Source organism: Vitis riparia, chromosome 14, assembly GCF_004353265.1.
Source record: "Vitis riparia cultivar Riparia Gloire de Montpellier isolate 1030 chromosome 14, EGFV_Vit.rip_1.0, whole genome shotgun sequence".
In the NCBI taxonomy this organism is placed as follows: domain Eukaryota; kingdom Viridiplantae; phylum Streptophyta; class Magnoliopsida; order Vitales; family Vitaceae; genus Vitis; species Vitis riparia.
Genome location: NC_048444.1, coordinates 8,909,424 through 8,925,949, shown reverse-complemented (window position 1 = coordinate 8,925,949; position 16,526 = coordinate 8,909,424). Strand labels below are relative to the sequence as shown.

At 36.6% G+C, this 16,526-nt stretch overlaps 1 protein-coding gene across 3 annotated transcripts; it reads left to right on the top strand.

Annotated features, from left to right (window-relative positions):
- Positions 1 to 425: 425 nt before the first annotated feature.
- Positions 426 to 15,078, top strand: LOC117929990. Of its 3 annotated transcripts, none has more exons than XM_034850440.1 (17): positions 426 to 713; positions 3,008 to 3,205; positions 3,339 to 3,441; positions 3,773 to 4,040; positions 4,153 to 4,443; positions 5,238 to 7,582; positions 8,583 to 8,882; positions 8,965 to 9,243; positions 9,822 to 9,950; positions 10,466 to 10,666; positions 10,802 to 10,944; positions 11,168 to 11,468; positions 11,994 to 12,133; positions 12,800 to 12,878; positions 13,029 to 13,206; positions 13,502 to 14,176; positions 14,759 to 15,078. In XM_034850440.1, the coding sequence occupies exons 2-16, from the start codon at positions 3,021 to 3,023 to the stop codon at positions 13,507 to 13,509; spliced, it is 4,950 nt and encodes a 1,649-aa protein (XP_034706331.1). In that variant the 5' UTR covers positions 426 to 713; positions 3,008 to 3,020; the 3' UTR covers positions 13,510 to 14,176; positions 14,759 to 15,078. The 3 variants fall into 3 exon arrangements, with proteins under 3 accessions (XP_034706331.1, XP_034706330.1, XP_034706329.1); XM_034850439.1 differs by having other exon boundaries at positions 5,235 to 7,582; positions 14,763 to 15,078; XM_034850438.1 differs by having other exon boundaries at positions 5,235 to 7,582.
- Positions 15,079 to 16,526: the final 1,448 nt, after the last annotated feature.

Sequence of the window (16,526 nt, the reverse complement as noted above, 5' to 3'; positions counted from 1 at the left end):
TTTTGAGTTTTCACACAAATTTGAATTTTGGATAACATATATTTATTGTGACATCACACATTATTTGTGATTTTATTAAAAAAATAATATTACTATTTTATTTTTGCTAATGATAATATTACTATTTTTAATCATGTATACATTATGATATCACATATTATTTATGATTTTATTATTATAATATTAGATTTTTATTTTTATTTATTTTAAAATGATTTATTAAAATATTTCATGAAATGTTTTGTGTGATTTTATTTCCTTTTTTTTTTTCAAAATTTTAAAAATAGTTTTAATATTTTTTAAAATAAATTTAGAAAACGTGGGATTGGTGTTTGAGAATCGGGAATGTTTTGGGTTCCAGGGAAGCCTAATCTCATCCGGAGTCCCTAAAGCTCTAGGCCAGTTGGTACAGGAATTTCGAAATCGGAATCCAAATAGAAGTAGAGTTTTTTCCAAAATGGTGTGCTACTTGCGATCATACTATGAGAAGTATTTATGGAAACTCTATATAATTCGGAGAGATAAAGATTTTTTTGCCAAGAGATCTTCGCGCAATATTAAAGATAATCAACGAGAGAGTCGCCGATTTCCATCACCGCCGACCTCAAGTCACCGCCGCCAGAATCTGCATGTCCAATCCCCGTTCTCTGCCGGAACCATAGAGCGATCGATTCACATTGTCGTCGTCATGTTCGACCTCTTTTCGCAGCGAGGTACGTAAAGTTCGTTCTTTTTTAATGCTATTATTTTATTAGTTTAAGGTTATTATTTTATTTGTTTATGATTATTGTTTTATTAATGTAAATATTTTTTTTTAAACCCCAACCCTAATCGTAAAAAGTATCATAAAAGTACAGAGTTTGAAAGCAATCTCAGTGGGCCACAAACATGTACGGTGAAATCAAGAAGAGAGAGACAGGTCTCCCCCCACTTTTTTTTCTTTTTTTCTTTTTTATTCTTTCCTTTCTGTTCTTTTCTTGTTACTTTTGTCTCACGAAACAAACATTCGAGACTCGTACATATAAAACTCGACGTTTTTTACGTTGATCGATCGGAACCCTAAAGGACTAGGGTTTTGATTATTTGAAATTGGGAAACAAACAAGCCTTGGGATTGATGTGGACTATACTCTGGTTACCTCTGGTAAATTATATATTGTACACTGTTCTTCTCTGGGCTATAAAAAATTGAAGATTAATTTGAGAGATGTACTCTAATTTATGTGTGTAATTTTTTTTTTTTTTTTTTTACTCGGATATTTTGGGTTTGTGTTTGATCGAAATTCCCACATCCGAATTGGAGTTAATAAAAATTCTCGATAAAACATTCAGCCGCATTCTGGAAATTTGGGTGGTTCAAAACTTTGAATTTGGATTGATCCTGGAATTGCCCTTTCGGAATTAAAACTAAATCAAATTTTTAGAAGTGGATTCCGCTTGAAATTTGGAATACCCATCCAAATGTGGGAAATTCGGATAGGGGCTAGAATTTGGATTGACACAATTTAACAGTTTAAAAAGAATCCAGCTGGAAATTTGGAATATTCATTGTGAAAAATTTGGCTTTGATTTCTAAAACTAAGTTGGTCTTCTCCAAATTATTGGGAAATTCCTTAAAGAACATGAATGCCAGCTGCCATGCCTTCTGTCAGTTGCCACGCCTTCCCTCAGTTCTAGCTGTTCCGTAGCTTGCTTAACGGCCCTTGATTCTGGAATGGCTTGCATCGTGGTTAAATAAACTTGTGAGAAGTTGAGAATTCATCAAAATTCATGTAATGAGAGATTTGGTAAGATGTACGATGAGAAACTTTCTCTGGAGGGAAAGTGGATTATAGTTACGAGATCGGCTATAGAACATGGCTAATCTTTTTCATAAAATGAGTCTTGAGTTGATTGCATGCTTTGCGAAACAAGGATGGTGAATTATTCGGTTTAATGGATTTCAGGAATTAGTGATTAACCACTTGCTTATATGCAAGATTGAAATTGAGATGTGAATGTGGAGGTGATGAATCAGAGGTTTAGGGAAAATAAATTTACAAATGGGGCCTTGGAAGTGTTATACATAGGTGAAAGAATAGGTTTGGTTTTCTGGGATGCATCTTGTTCCCTGTTTTGCTTCATTGGTGTTTTGTTCAATTGCATTTGTATTTGCATCATTGTCTGAGTAAATGTCTGATTTCAATAATACGATAATGTATAAAATTTTGTGGAAGACAAAGTGGGCCTCTTCAAAATTGTGGTAGACATCAAATGAGGGACCATATTGGATTTAGTAGCTTTCTTCTGGGGGTTTCTTGTTTAACTAGTATAGATCACTGGACTGCCAGCTTCAGGTGGATGTGTTTGGGTGCAAAACTTCATTGAAGCTATTATATCTACTGCAAGTGGTGCTGCAAAATAGTTTCAAAAATATTTGCTTAGTTGGAAAGTTGCAGTAGCTTGATCCTAAAGTGCATGTGAAGACTGAATGGGCAAACGTAGCCTCCCAGTTAGCATCATAGTTCTTCCTCCACCACCACCCCCCCCCCCCCTGAGTATTGTGAGTTTCTTGTGGAAAAGCACAGTAGATTTCCTTCTGAAATAATCTCAGAATGATGGGATATCATAGACCCGGAAAGAAAACAAGGTCCATGCATTTTGTACAAGCATTCTGATGTTCTTCTCTTGCATGCACATACATATGGAGACAGTTTTATTATTCTAATCAGAAGATACCATAATTGTGTCTTGGTTTGCACCACAAAATATGTTTTATGATATTATTGTCTTATTGATACTTTGAACGGATATGATCTTGAACTTCAAATTGTTTTTTATGGCATCTGACAGTCTATTCAATAATGTAATTGGTGGTATACTGTTTTTGTTTCTATGTCCAACATTTTTACTTCTTGTTTGTGATTTTCATGATTTTTATCAGTTTATGATGAAATGGTCAAGTTATGAATAAATCCTTTCTCAATGTATGGTTCTCATTTAATTTGTATGGTTCTCAATCCTTGTAGTGTGAGTAAACCCATGCAAACATACATGGCGGAAGCGTTTGGGCAAAAACAAAATCATTCTATTCAGAATCTGGGTTCTTCCCAGCTGGGAGGAAATGGTTTACTTAATTATCCCATAAGAAACCAAGTAGACTCTCAGATGGACTGGCGAAAGGATCCCACAATCATTCCACTTCGTAAATTGTTGACATACAGAATGTGAGTATCAAAAGTTTGGAGTAGAAAAAATTTCTAGACATCTAATCGTCAAGAATAAAAGTGGATTATTTAAAATGTTTGTTGAATCTTAATTGAGTAATTTTTTTAATGTGTTATGCAAATGCTTCTGCAGTTATCTTCTCTTTAGACCGATAAGGAGCATCGAATGGAAACAGTGTGCATCTAATCTTGCAACTAGCTTGGAAAACGAACTATTTTTGGGGGCTGCTTCTAAGGTTTGTTCTTATAATTCATTGGAGACTGAGAGACCAGTATTTTTTTGTTTTGAATGGTTTGGTTTCTCAAGTCTTTCTCTTTAAAAAAGCAGCATGAAGACATCTTTTAAAGTTGAAATCTGTTGGATTTAGTTGTTAGGTTAATGGTTATATTTTAAATTACTTGATTCGATAGCTGTATATCTTGGTTTCTATGTCTTGATGAAAAATTCACTGTGCATTTGTGCTCAAATTGTGGAAATCAGTTGGGTCATGTTGTGTAGTTGGGTTTGTTATTAACATACAGTTATTATTACCTGAACTCATTTTCATTTTTCAAATTCTTTTCAAGGAGGAGTATGTGAACCATGAGAAACAGAATCAACTGTTGCAGATCTTAATCCAATGTAAACTAAATGGTGTTAACCCCAGTCACCAACAAACTCATCATCTCACATCAACAACCTTGCCCTCTTGTGTGGTGATGCCAACCTATGGCATATCTCAGGATTGTTGTGATTCAGATGCACCTGATCCTCCTCTGGATCATGTCATGGCTGCCAGCACTGATTATGGCATAGTAATACCGGACAATAAAAGTCAATCTAGCTTCTTCAAAGGTGTGTCACCTAGCTCTTCCAAATTTTATTGTAATTTGGCTGAACAATTCTTTGATTCGTGCATTGTATTGCTTCTGCTTTTAATCATGATGTGAAAACTATTTGCATGTAGGATCCCTGTTGAATGACTATAACAAAAGAGTTGCTGCTTCAGTCAATCCCCCTAATGCGAAGAACATGGTTTCATCATTTGGCATAAGGCCGATTGCATGCAAGATGGATCCTAAACTTGAACAGTTTCCAGTTGTTTCTGCGCATTCTAATGGAGATGGATGTTCTGATGGTGGAGCTTTTGACAATGGACCTTGCTTTTCTGGGTGCACTTCACAGTATATTTCTCAGTCATCAATCAGAAGCCATTTGAAGAGGAAACATCTGGAACGGAGTACTCACTGTAATGAAGGTGAGAATTTTCAAAATTTCTCAAGCCTTGAATTGTTTCTGTCATCTTCTTTAAGCAGATTTAGAAAACCATTAATTGACATCACGCTCTAGGAAAGAATTACTGAATAACAGACAGAAAGCTTCTCCATCCAACACCCTCTTTCTCTAAACGTCCCCTTTGAATTGCTTGTTTTTCTTAATTATTCATAAGCTCCTTCCTCTTTGGATTTTTTTATTCTCTGGATTGGTCTCCAATTCCTGAATTATCCTAATTCCTCAGCATCAAACAACTTTTGGTGTCCAAAAATTTTTAAAGTTGCATCACTCCTGAAACTGAAATATACTCATATCTCTCTTGCCTCTTTCAAACAAAAGAGATTATGATAACATGGTTGATTTTGCTAATCCAAGAATGGATATGAGTATGATCACATGCAAATCTGGTAAAACCAAACTTGGGCATCAATATTAACTCACTGGACTTAGGTAGCATTGGTATTGGTATCTCTCATGCAACGGGATGCTTCTATCAATAACATTTGTCGCAGTTGAAAGCTGGATAAACCATGCATTACAGATTTCGCTCCTGTGCTGGTCTTATATGCTTGGATTAATCATTTCTCATAGCTTATTTTTAGTTCCATGTGTGTTCTGTTTTAAAGTTTGAACTGGTTTCTTGATAAAAACCATTATATGAACATACTAAATTCCTTTTCCTGCCATCATTTATCATTTCTTTCTTCCTTTTTTTTTTTTTAATCTTATTTTCTTTCCTGACGAAGCTTTTGCCCTTTGGATGGCTACTTTTAGCAGGTGAATCCAATCAGCTGAAATTTAGAGGTCTCATGGGGGGTGATCAGAATTTTTATCCCATGGGTTTTCCCTCCACATCGGATCAAACTTCAGAGTCCTTGGATTCAAATTTACAGATCCTAAAACAGGTTCCAGAGAGGATTTCTAAAGCGTCTGTTAGTTTTCCTGGCATGATCTTCAATGGAGCCAGTTCAACTCTTGAGGATTCGCAAAAGTTACAAGAGCTGAAGATAGAGCCTCATCAATTTCATCAGCAGTTGCATCACTCTTATAGGAAGTTTGATAAACCTTCTGAGGCCCAACCCAGGGGTTACATGGCCAAAAGGGCCAAATCTTGCTGTCAAAAATTGGGTCAAAATGCACTCGAGCAGCCTCAGCCTTCTTTGGTGCAATCACATGGGACTCAATTTGGCATTTCTGAAACTAACGCACCTCCCTTTAGTTCAAATGGAGCTTCTAGGCATGAAAATTTAAGTAATACATTGCAGTTATCTTCTGAGCATCAGATTCTAGGTTCTTATATGGACTATCAGAGTTTGACTGTGCCTTCAGGGAAAAGCAAAGTTTCCTTTGTGAATTATGCGCATTCAACAGCATGTAAAGGTCACACATGTGATTCTCTCAGCTACTCCACACCATCATCGCATTTTGATAACGGTCAATTTTCAGATTGCTCTATCTCTGGGCCTGTCCGAAGGTCAGATGCTACTGATAAACATCAGTTGGGATTAAGGAGATTCAAGAAAGGTGTCTTATCCTTCGATGATAGAAATACTGGGGGGACCAACTCCAAAATTTTTTATGGCATACCACCTCCTTCAAAACGTCTGAAGGCGGTGAATCCCTCTTCCCACTTTTCATCTAAAGGTCAAGTTTGTCATGTATTAGCTCCTTCAATGGATCACCACTGTCCTCCTAAAGGCCTTCTAAACCCTCCACAATGTGCTGAATCTCCTGCATCAGTTAACTCAGAAGTTGTGACGGTGAACACAGAACTGGTTACCAGCCCCACAAAGGTCCACACAGGGATTAGTGAGATCAGGAATGATGTCGCAGCTAATCCTCTAAGAGTGACTTCCAAGCCTGCACAAACTAGTTCTCCAGATCTCTTGGTTAGTTCAAATGAGGAGATGGAACCTACAGGCATCAGTGAGATTAGAAGCGATGTTACAGATGATTTTCAGGGACTAAGTGTTGCCAATGTGCCTGTTCACTCTGAAGAGCCCACAATTGGTCACGAGGAGCAGGAGTTGCAGATTGAGATTAAGTCAGACCAAGTGAAGCCAAATATCCAGAGTGATTTTGGGACCCCAGCAACTGACCATGAGGAAGGAATAAAGTTTGATCCTTCCAAGCCCAAAATAGGGAGTGATTTTTCTCCAGATCTCATGGTTAGTCCAAATGAGGTGATGGAACCTACATGCATCAGTGAGACTAGAAGCGATGTCATGGATAATGATCAGGGATTAAGTTTTGACGATATGTCTGTTCTCTTTGAAGAACTCAGTACTGGTAATGAGGAGCAGACACTGCAGATTGAGATAATGTCAGACCTAGTGAAGACCCCAGCAACTGACCATGAGAAAGGAATAAAGTTTGATCCTTCCAAGCCCAAAATAGGGAGTGATTGTTCTCCAGATCTCATGGTTAGTCCAAATGAGGTGATGGAACCTACAGGCATCAGTGAGAATAGAAGCAATGTCATGGATAACAATCAGGGACTAAGTTTTGTTGATGTCTCTGTTCTCTTTGAAGAACTCAGTACTGGTAATGAGGAGCAGATGATGCAGATTGAGATAATGTCAGGCCTAGTGAAGACCCCATCAATTGATCATGATAAAGAAGTAAAGTTTGACCCTGCCAAGCCCGAGAAAGAGGGTGTTTGTTCCCCAGATCTCATGGTTAGTCCAAACAAGGTGATAGAACCTACCGGCATTGGTGAGGATAGAAGTGAGGTTGTGGGCAATTTTCAGGGACTATGTTTTTCTAGTGTGCCTGTTCACTCTGAAGAGCCCACTATTGGTGATGAGGAGCTGGAGATGCAGGTTGAGATCAAGTCAGACCAAGTGAAGCCAAATATCCATAGCGATTTTAGAACCCGAGAAACTGATCATGAGAAAGGAGTGAAGTTTGACTCTGCCAATCCAGAAATAGAGAGTGATTGTACTTTCCCAATGGCTGAAGATGAGACAAAAACAGAGAACGATTGTATTGCCCCGACAGCTGATGATGGGATCCCAATCATGTCAGAAAACACAAAGAGAGAGAGTGTCTCTTTAGCTGATTTTTTCACTGCAGAGCAAATAAAGGAACATATATGGAGTCTCAGGGGATCCATTCAGCAGGTTAGTACATAATTGCTACTAATGCTTTAATTAACTGACATTCTACTATTATATTCCTTCCTAGTTCAAACATGATTACCGTGTTGTAGATTAACTGAAATCTGTAAGCACTGATCCAAGGACTTGGGGTGAACAAAATTACTCCCTGGTTGTGCAGTTGATGTTCTTCGTCTCACACATGGTTAGACCATCTTAGGCAAACTGAGTCTGATTTCATCTCCAGCCAGTGTAACATTATGGAGAGTGTATATATTTTAATTGTAACTTTATAAGAGACAGATAGATAATGTACAGTTACTAGTAGCAGCTAATAACTAACAGATTGTCATTCATAATTGATTTTTCCTTTGCCCACTTCCATTTTGATGGGAGGGGATGTTGGTTTAAAATTGAGAACGACTTTTATGCCTCTTATGCATTTAACTTACTAGTTCTTGATGATGAAGAATGACAGAAGAGCTAATTTAGTCCATCTTTTCAAGCTGACTTATACACAAGTTTCTTCAACTTTTTGCTTGTCTACAAATTGAACCTGATCTAAGTGTAGTTCTTTTGTTGCTATCTAGTATTTTTATTTGTCCTTCCAGGTGAACATGAAATCTTTTAACTTGAAATTTACTAATAATGTCCTTTCTTACCTTGCATGGCTTGGTTGGTCAAACAGAATTTACTTCTCACTTTCATGCATGGTTGTTTGACCAGCTCTTTGGAACCAGAGCTTTGCTGTTCATTCCTCAAAATGTTTTTACACATCTGTTTGTTTTTTCATTTGATCATGTGAATGAATCAAGGGAGGTCATGTAACATGTATTAGAATTCGTTCTAGACCATGATGATCAGGCTGTTGAGTTAGGTTATATAGATTTTACAAACTCATTATATCTTTAGTTCTTTGCCATCCAAATTCTTTTTGCAAATGCTAGAAGTACTTTTTAGTTGATGCAACCTTCTTGTGGTTATAAATGGCCATTAATATGCTTGTATTTCTTCTTTGAAATAGAATCTTTCGAAGGAAGTAGCAGGACAGAAAATAACAAATTCCACCAGGGAAAATTCATGCCAGCTGTGCATGGCGGATAACCTTTTGTTTGCTCCGGAACCAATGTATTGTTCCTTGTGTGGAACCCGTATCAAACATGGTGTGCTTTATTACTCTACCCAAGCTGAAAATGGAGCAACGCATTGTTGTTGTACTTCATGCTATAAGTTGTCTCGTGGTGGGAATATCACATTCTGTGGGTTTACAATCTCCAAGGCAAAGCTGGACAAGAAAAAGAATGACAAAGAAACTGAAGAATCGGTAGGATTAGTCATTTTGTCCTTTGAAAAACTGAATCTTGTAAAAGGTAAAAAACTTACCCCTTTCTGTTGTGTGTTTGCAGTGGGTTCAATGTGATAAATGTGAAGGCTGGCAACACCAGATATGTGCTCTCTTTAATGATAAAAGGAATATGATAGAAAATGCCAAGTACATTTGTCCCATATGCTACTTAAAAGAAATAGAAGCCAACCAGTGTATGTCCTTACCAAAGGATGCTTTTTCTGGTGCAAAAGATCTGCCAAGTACAATGCTTAGCAACCACATAGAGCAAAGGCTTTTTAGTCGTCTTGAGCAAGAGAGAAAAGAGAGAGCCAGTGCTGCAGGAAAGAACTTTGGCGAGGTAAGATGCAAACATTGTTCTATGATGATGCATGTTAGAATTGCTTACATACTTTTGATGCATAAACATCTGTATTGCTGAGCCTATAATTTGGATTGATCACTCTTTCTGATTTAAAAACATAAAATAAATTTTAAACAAGAGCAAAAAGAAATTAACTGATTCTTTAATGTTATTACTGAAATTAATAGGAAGTTTGAAAATCACATGTATCACCACTACCCTTGCTGACAACTGTCAGTTCAAAACAAGGTTTTTTATCCACTAATTATCAATTTCCTTTTTACCATTTTGACATTCTCATTTTTTATTGTTTTTCATTGCAATCAATTGTAAAGGACATGAATTCACATTCCCTTCAAATTTAGTGCTTATATATATATATATATTTGTCTCTAAGAGTTGTTATACGGTGTAATTGTCATTCTATGTCCATTAGCTATTGTTTGCTTTCTAATTGAGTAGTTCTACTGGGCATTCATGGTGTATATCTCAATAAGAGAAATTGATTGTGGAAGCTTTCACATTCCTATTATCGCAGCTTGATAATTTATATCTAATGTCCAATTGATTAATAGGTTCCTGGAGTGGAAGATCTTGTTGTGAGAGAGGTGTCGTCCGTCGACAAACAATTAAAAGTGAATAAGGAGTTCTTGGATTTCTTTCATGATGATAATTACCCCACCGAATTCCCCTACAAATCAAAGGTGAGAAAAACTGAAAGATTCATGTCTCAAAATATTTACTTATCAATTTTTGCAGGCAAATTACAAAATATACCTGAGATTTCTAAAAACAACCACCTCCTTAAGTTACATAAAATGTCACTGATCCTCCAAACCATGAACACCCTTATCCTTTTTCTTTTCCTTTTTTCTATTTTAAGTTTTCTAAAATAATATCAAACGTCTCCTCAAGTTTTGGATGGGCTTATGCTCACTTCCCTTACTTTTCATTTGATACAAATGATTGATTGTTTTCTCCTTAATATACTGTTTGATGAGAAAGGCCAAAACAATCTCAAATGCTTTTATCATATGAGAAGTCTGGCAAGGGGAGCTAAGCATATTCTGGCACAAACTTAAAGATATCATTGTTAAATTAGAAATCTGAAAGTGTTAACTTTTATTTTTCTTGTACTCTATGCTCCATTTTTAGTATGACTTCCAATTAGTGAGTAGTCCTGAAGGAATTAATATACCTTATTCCTTTTCCATTTTAGATGATTCTTCTCTTCCAGAAGATTGAAGGGGTAGATGTATGCCTTTTCGGAATGCATGTCCAGGAGTTTGGCTCAGAATGTCGACAACCAAATCAACGCAGTGTTTATATCTCATATCTCGATTCTGTCAAGTACTTCAGGCCTGACATTGCTACTGTTGGTGGAGAAGCCCTTCGTACCTTTGTCTATAATGAAATATTGGTATGCAAATCTTTATTATATTAATCCTTATTTCATTGTGTGCTATGATTCTATAGTTCCACTGGCACTTCTGTGCTGTGACAATTTAGTGACAGGATTAATTGCTTACACATTTTCTTTTTTTGTCATCATCAGATAGGGTACCTTGATTATTGTAAGAAACGAGGTTTCACAACATGCTATTTATGGTCTTGCCCCCCTTTGAAAGGAGAAGATTATATTTTATATTGCCATCCCAGAACTCAGAAAACACCAAAAACTGATAAGCTGCGGCAATGGTTTGTCTCTCTCTCTCTCTCTCTCTCTCACACACACACACACACACATACACACAATGAGCTAGTAGTTTGACAAACCTTTCTAGGGCAAGATAGACCCTCCCATGGTGGCTGCAAAATATTAAATTAGCCCCAAAAGTTTATTTGGATCCCCATTGCCCTAGTGTTTTGCTCAATATGCATTACTATGTTCATGATATGCTAAATGTTCCCATGTGTGCAGGTATAGGTCAATGCTAGCAAAAGCAGCCAAAGAAAATATTGCGGTCGAGCTCACTAATTTATATGATCACTTCTTTATTCCAACTGGAAAATGCAACACCAAGGTGACAGCAGCTCGTTTGCCTTATTTTGATGGTGACTATTGGACAAATGCTGCTGAGGATTTGATCAGGAATATTGTACGTGAAAGTGGAGGAAATTTACAAAAGTCAACAAAACTAGTGACAAAGAGAACTTTAAAAGCAATGGGTCATATTAATCCCTCAGATGATGCTGCAAAAGATATTCTACTGATGCAAAGAGTAAAGTTCCCGATTTTACCTTTTCTAGTCTTTATACTTAATATTAAAAGATATGAGGTGTCGTATCAATTTGTAAATTGGGGGTAGATGTTGACATTTGGATTTTTGGTGGGTCATTTTATTTTATTTTTGCTATTTCATGGAACTGAACTTGGAATCTGCCCCATCCCTGTCCCAACCTTTACTACTTGAGCCAGGCCCAAAGGGCAAATATTCAGGATAAATTTGTCATTTAAATAGGCAATCCACCTCTTTTACTTGAAAAGCAGATCACTCAAAGTTCACCTTAACAGTTATTTCTTTAATTATCTTTTCACTCTTTGAACTTGTGCTCAATTGGGGGAATCAAGAAAACTGGTGATGGGACTTGGTTACTATTAAGAGTTTAGACTTAGATTTCCATGCCTCCAATTGCTGAGTATTCCCGAAGTACTGAAAGGAACTCTTTTATTTTTCTTTCTTCCATTTTTTTTAACATATTTACTAATTCTTTCTGATTTTTCGTTTCTATTTTTTCTTTTGTAGTTGGGTCAAGCTATCTTTCCCAAGAAGGAAGACTTTATTATGGCCCACTTGCAGTTTTTTTGCTCATTCTGCCAAGAAGCAATACTATCTGGAAGGCGATGGGTTTGTAATCAGTGCAAAAATTTTCAGCTATGTGAAAGGTAAGTATCTTCCTTATTGTTATATTCTGCAAGTTTTTACATTCTCATTATCACAAATATACTTCATTTATGGCTGTGCTTCATCTTAGATTCTGGTTGGCAATTCCTTTCCCTTTCTTGACCTGTGAGAACTGAGCACTCCTTGTAATACTAGCTTTATAGTAGAGGCTTATAGAAGAAACCATTCTTAGATCCCTCATGGCTTGGTTGGAAAGAGCTACATTGTTTTTCTGTCCCTATATTTTTAATTTTGTGCAGAATACTAGGTACTAATGTTGGCTGCTGTTGCTTCTTCTTTCTGTTTCCTTTGAGCATTATCTCTCTATTCTGGTTCAACACCAAAATGAATACACAAATAATGCTCAGAGACAATTTTTGTTTTTATGTTAAGTTGGTCCTAATTCCATCTTTCAGGATGGCCAGATTCTATCTAGTGTATATTTGTTGATTAAGGGCCATTCTCTCTATCATATATGACAGATTTTCATATCTCTGTGATACATTCTTGTCAGTCTTATTTATTTATTTATTTCCATTGTGTTGGAAAACTATTATTTATTAAAATGTGTATGCTGCATTTCTATTTCTGAGCTTGGGAAATGGATTACAGAAGTAGTTGTACTGACTTCTAGTTATTCACCCTTCTTTCCATTTTGTATTCTGCAGATGCCATGATATGGAGCAAAACCCAGATGAACAGAACATGCACTCTGTCAATAGCATGGAAAAACATGTACTCTCGCAGGTGAATGCTTATCCCCAAATGACATTCATCTCTTTCATTTCTGAGTGGTAAATATGGTTGAATACTTGTAAAACTATATTCTTGTTTATAAAGTAACTCATTTCCATCGAAAGTTTAGTTCATCCTTTCTTAGTTCCTCATTGTTTGCAGGTTGTGAACAATGTACCTGTTGATACAGAGGATAAGGATGCTACTTTAAATAATGGTTTCTTTGAGAATAGGCAATCTATCTTGAGCTTTTTACAGACAAACCATTATCAGTTTGATACACTGCGCCGGGCCAAGCATTCCTCAATGATGATGCTTCATTATCTCCACAATTACTCAGGTGTTTGCTTCTATTCATTTGGTATAATGTTAGATTTGAATTTTGATGCCCTTGATGAGTTCTAGTTTGATAATTTGTTTTACATATTAATTCTGCTCTGTAAGAGACAACTAAGAAAGTGAAAATGGGTTTATAAAGAATGATAACTCCTATTAATTATGACTTATATGTTTCCAAGTTAGAAATAGGCTTCACAGAACTCACTATTAAATCATTACATGGGCACGTTGTCCTTACTGGGCATTTTACATGCCTAAAACTTCTTTGACCAATTCTGTTGTCTTGTCTACAACAGGATGTTGACTCCAAACAAGCAATTTCTTTGTCAAATCATATTTTATAAAGAGATGATGAGATGAGTAGATGGTTATCCAGCCAAGGAGTTCGCTAAGTCCAACCAAGGTGCGATTTTTGAATGAAGAAGACAGATACAGTGGAAAAGGATCTCCTTAAGACTATGCACAAACACTTCGTTTGGCCATTGGTGGTTCAGCAAAAAGCAAAGAAACAGAGGTGACTGGTGAAGGAGTAAATCCATCAGCACCAAATCCCTGGAGACTTCTTGACCATCGTCAGTATATACAAGGAAGCACATATTTAGAAAGTTGAAGGAAACTGCATTTTAGCAGGCTGCCAAAGGGCTGGTCGAGGATATGTTTTGAGGAAAAGGAGATGGCAAACCTCCATTACTTATTTGGTATACTTCTGCTCCTTCAAACTTTTCATGATCTCTGGCATTTAAGAACCACCAATGAGGGACATTCCCTTCTCCCCCTCGCAAGGCAAAAAATGTATGGTCTCTGGATCCATGGCCCAGGAGGAAAGCAATGCTACTCCAGCAATGGCATTGGTACAGGAGAAACCGGTCGAGCACTATGATTATTTAAGTGTGCTAAAGAACTGTTATGGGTCCTAGACGGTGGCACATGTTTCATCTTCCACAGTAGCCATCGTTAATGTTCTCTGGCAGGTATTGTACTCTCCTGACTGAGATTTGAGAGCAATTATCTAAAAGTGTTGGAGACGTTTTCCATTTAAAATTCCCTTATAGCATGAATTATTTCCATCATTATCCAACACCTGTTTATCTCATTATTTCCTATACCCCATCATGCATATGATAATCATTGCATAAGCTGTGCTTTAAACTATTTACATTCACTAGTTTTGATCACTCTCTGATGATTATCAATTAAATGATTAGATAGAGATACAATTCAAACCATTCAGCTTCACCTCCTTTCTAATATGTATGAATCTTCCCCTTCTTCACTCCTTTTTAAATGTCATAATATTAAACCCTTAGCCTTCACTGAGCATTACTTGCTTTTAAGTCATAATTGTGTGTTTTGTTCATACCTCAAACTAGTTGGATGTGTCTTTGGTTGTTTAGAAGCCACAATTCATGCCTTTAATTTTGTATTTGAAGAGGTTTAATTTTGATTTTTTTTTATTTTTAGAGGTCTCAATGAATTCTTTATCTTTCAATTCTTTTTTACTCGGTATTTTTATTTGAATATTGTTTTGATCCATTGATAATGATAATATGTAGGAAGGGAGGGGAATGGCTGAGAGGCTAACAAGCACATGAGCAAGCAATAAGAGGGGCTTTGATTTGAGGAAAGCAACTCTGGAATTATTTCTTTAGTTGACACTTAACTTACAGCAGTCTTTGATTATTCTGTGTTGGATGAGGCGCGGCGCTATTGCTATTGCTACTCCCCTGTTGCCAACGTTCCGTTACCCAATAATAATATTTTTGGAGCGTTTTAGAAAGGTCCATGTTAAACAATTGTCCAATTCTGAGTAATTTCTATTATTATTTTCTCTCTTATTTTCGTTGCCCACGAAATTATGCCAAAAAAGGCATCTCACGTGTCAAGATACTATTAGTTTATGATTTTAATTACATACTATTTAATGTCTTTTTATAGAACTTAAAATGATAAATATTTAGTAGTATTCTTGAAAATGATATATATATATATATATATATATATATAAGAATATTGCAACAAGAGAGCCTCAAATTCAACATCATAATCATATTATTTAATAGGACTTAAAAAAATTATTAATAGAAACATACAGATAAAAAATATAAGTAAATAAATAATTTCAAAAATGAAAAAGCTTGTTTGGTAGGAGAATGGATTATGATGCTTAAGGTTGATGACAAGCACACACAAGAGTGTCCATTAGAGTATATTAAGTGTATAAATTGGACGTTGGCCTTCCAGGTAGGTATCTATAGAAAGGTTGCTTTTATGCCATTGTGCAACGAAGACGAGTTTTGATCTAGTAATATTTCTATTTAAGGTGGAGATTTCACCAAAAGTTTAAGCTTCCTAAGCGGATAAGCATTGTGGTGTTACGTATGGTGGCCACACGCAAGCCATGCAGTGGACGACATTGTCGTGATTGCACATGCCTTGGCTTCCCTCAGGTGTTGCCGAGTAGCCCATATATCTTTGCACCACAACTAGAGAGCCTATTCGTACATGCATCAGTTACTTGTTCACTGTCTACGCATGTTAGCCAAACAAGGCCTCACTCTTTGCCTCAACCAAACAGGCCCTTGATGAGTGATATGCCTTTGATGAGTTGTAGCTTAGTCATGTGTCTTTCATGCTCCCCTTCCTTGGTCCATATGCATGCACCTATGTGCCCATGTATGTGTCTCACTAAGGCACCCAATCCTTGCCCCCAAGCCAACTTTGCTCTGCATGAAAACTTCTTTCATCATTTGTTGTAAGTTCTGATGACCTTGGCAATCCCAAGTCCATGTGTATTTGCCCACACAACACATGCACCAAGAGCATCCTAAGCCATTTGAATTTGACAGAAGAAAATATTAGGGATGCTTCCATAGCATAATTGATTTTCTTTAATTATATAATAACTTGGAAAATACTCCTATCACTCGAAAAATTCATTTTACAATTACAACTTCTTCAGAAAATTGTCAAAATGGGTTAAGGGCCACATAAGAGTGCTGCCACATGCTGCCATTCTTGTGCACTACACCCATGGTAATGCGACATATGTTGGCAATGTTGTGTGAACTTCACATAGCTACATACCCTTAAATACTGTTGCTGCTCATGCCATTCAGTCCACTTGGATTCTTCAAGGCTATCTCAGCCAAGTGACACTAAGGTCCATCTTTGGCAGCCACAATAACCCACCATGAAGTATCTTCCAAGCCATGACACCTTGTTAAGATTAAGCATGCTAACCCTAATATGCCTTGGGCCATGTTCATATAAAGTGCCTCCATGCATGCCCATGTTGTGCCTTTTGAAAGCTAGGGAGCTAAC

Excerpts from the sequence above, each read along its gene's own strand:
- LOC117929990 (XM_034850439.1), top strand. The coding sequence starts at position 3,021 with ATGCAAACATACATGGCGGAAGCGTTTGGGCAAAAACAAAATCATTCT. Across the intron at positions 4,444-5,234 it reads GAGTACTCACTGTAATGAAG|CAGGTGAATCCAATCAGCTG; the intron begins GTGAGAATTTTC and ends GGCTACTTTTAG. Across the intron at positions 11,469-11,993 it reads ATATTCTACTGATGCAAAGA|TTGGGTCAAGCTATCTTTCC; the intron begins GTAAAGTTCCCG and ends TTTCTTTTGTAG.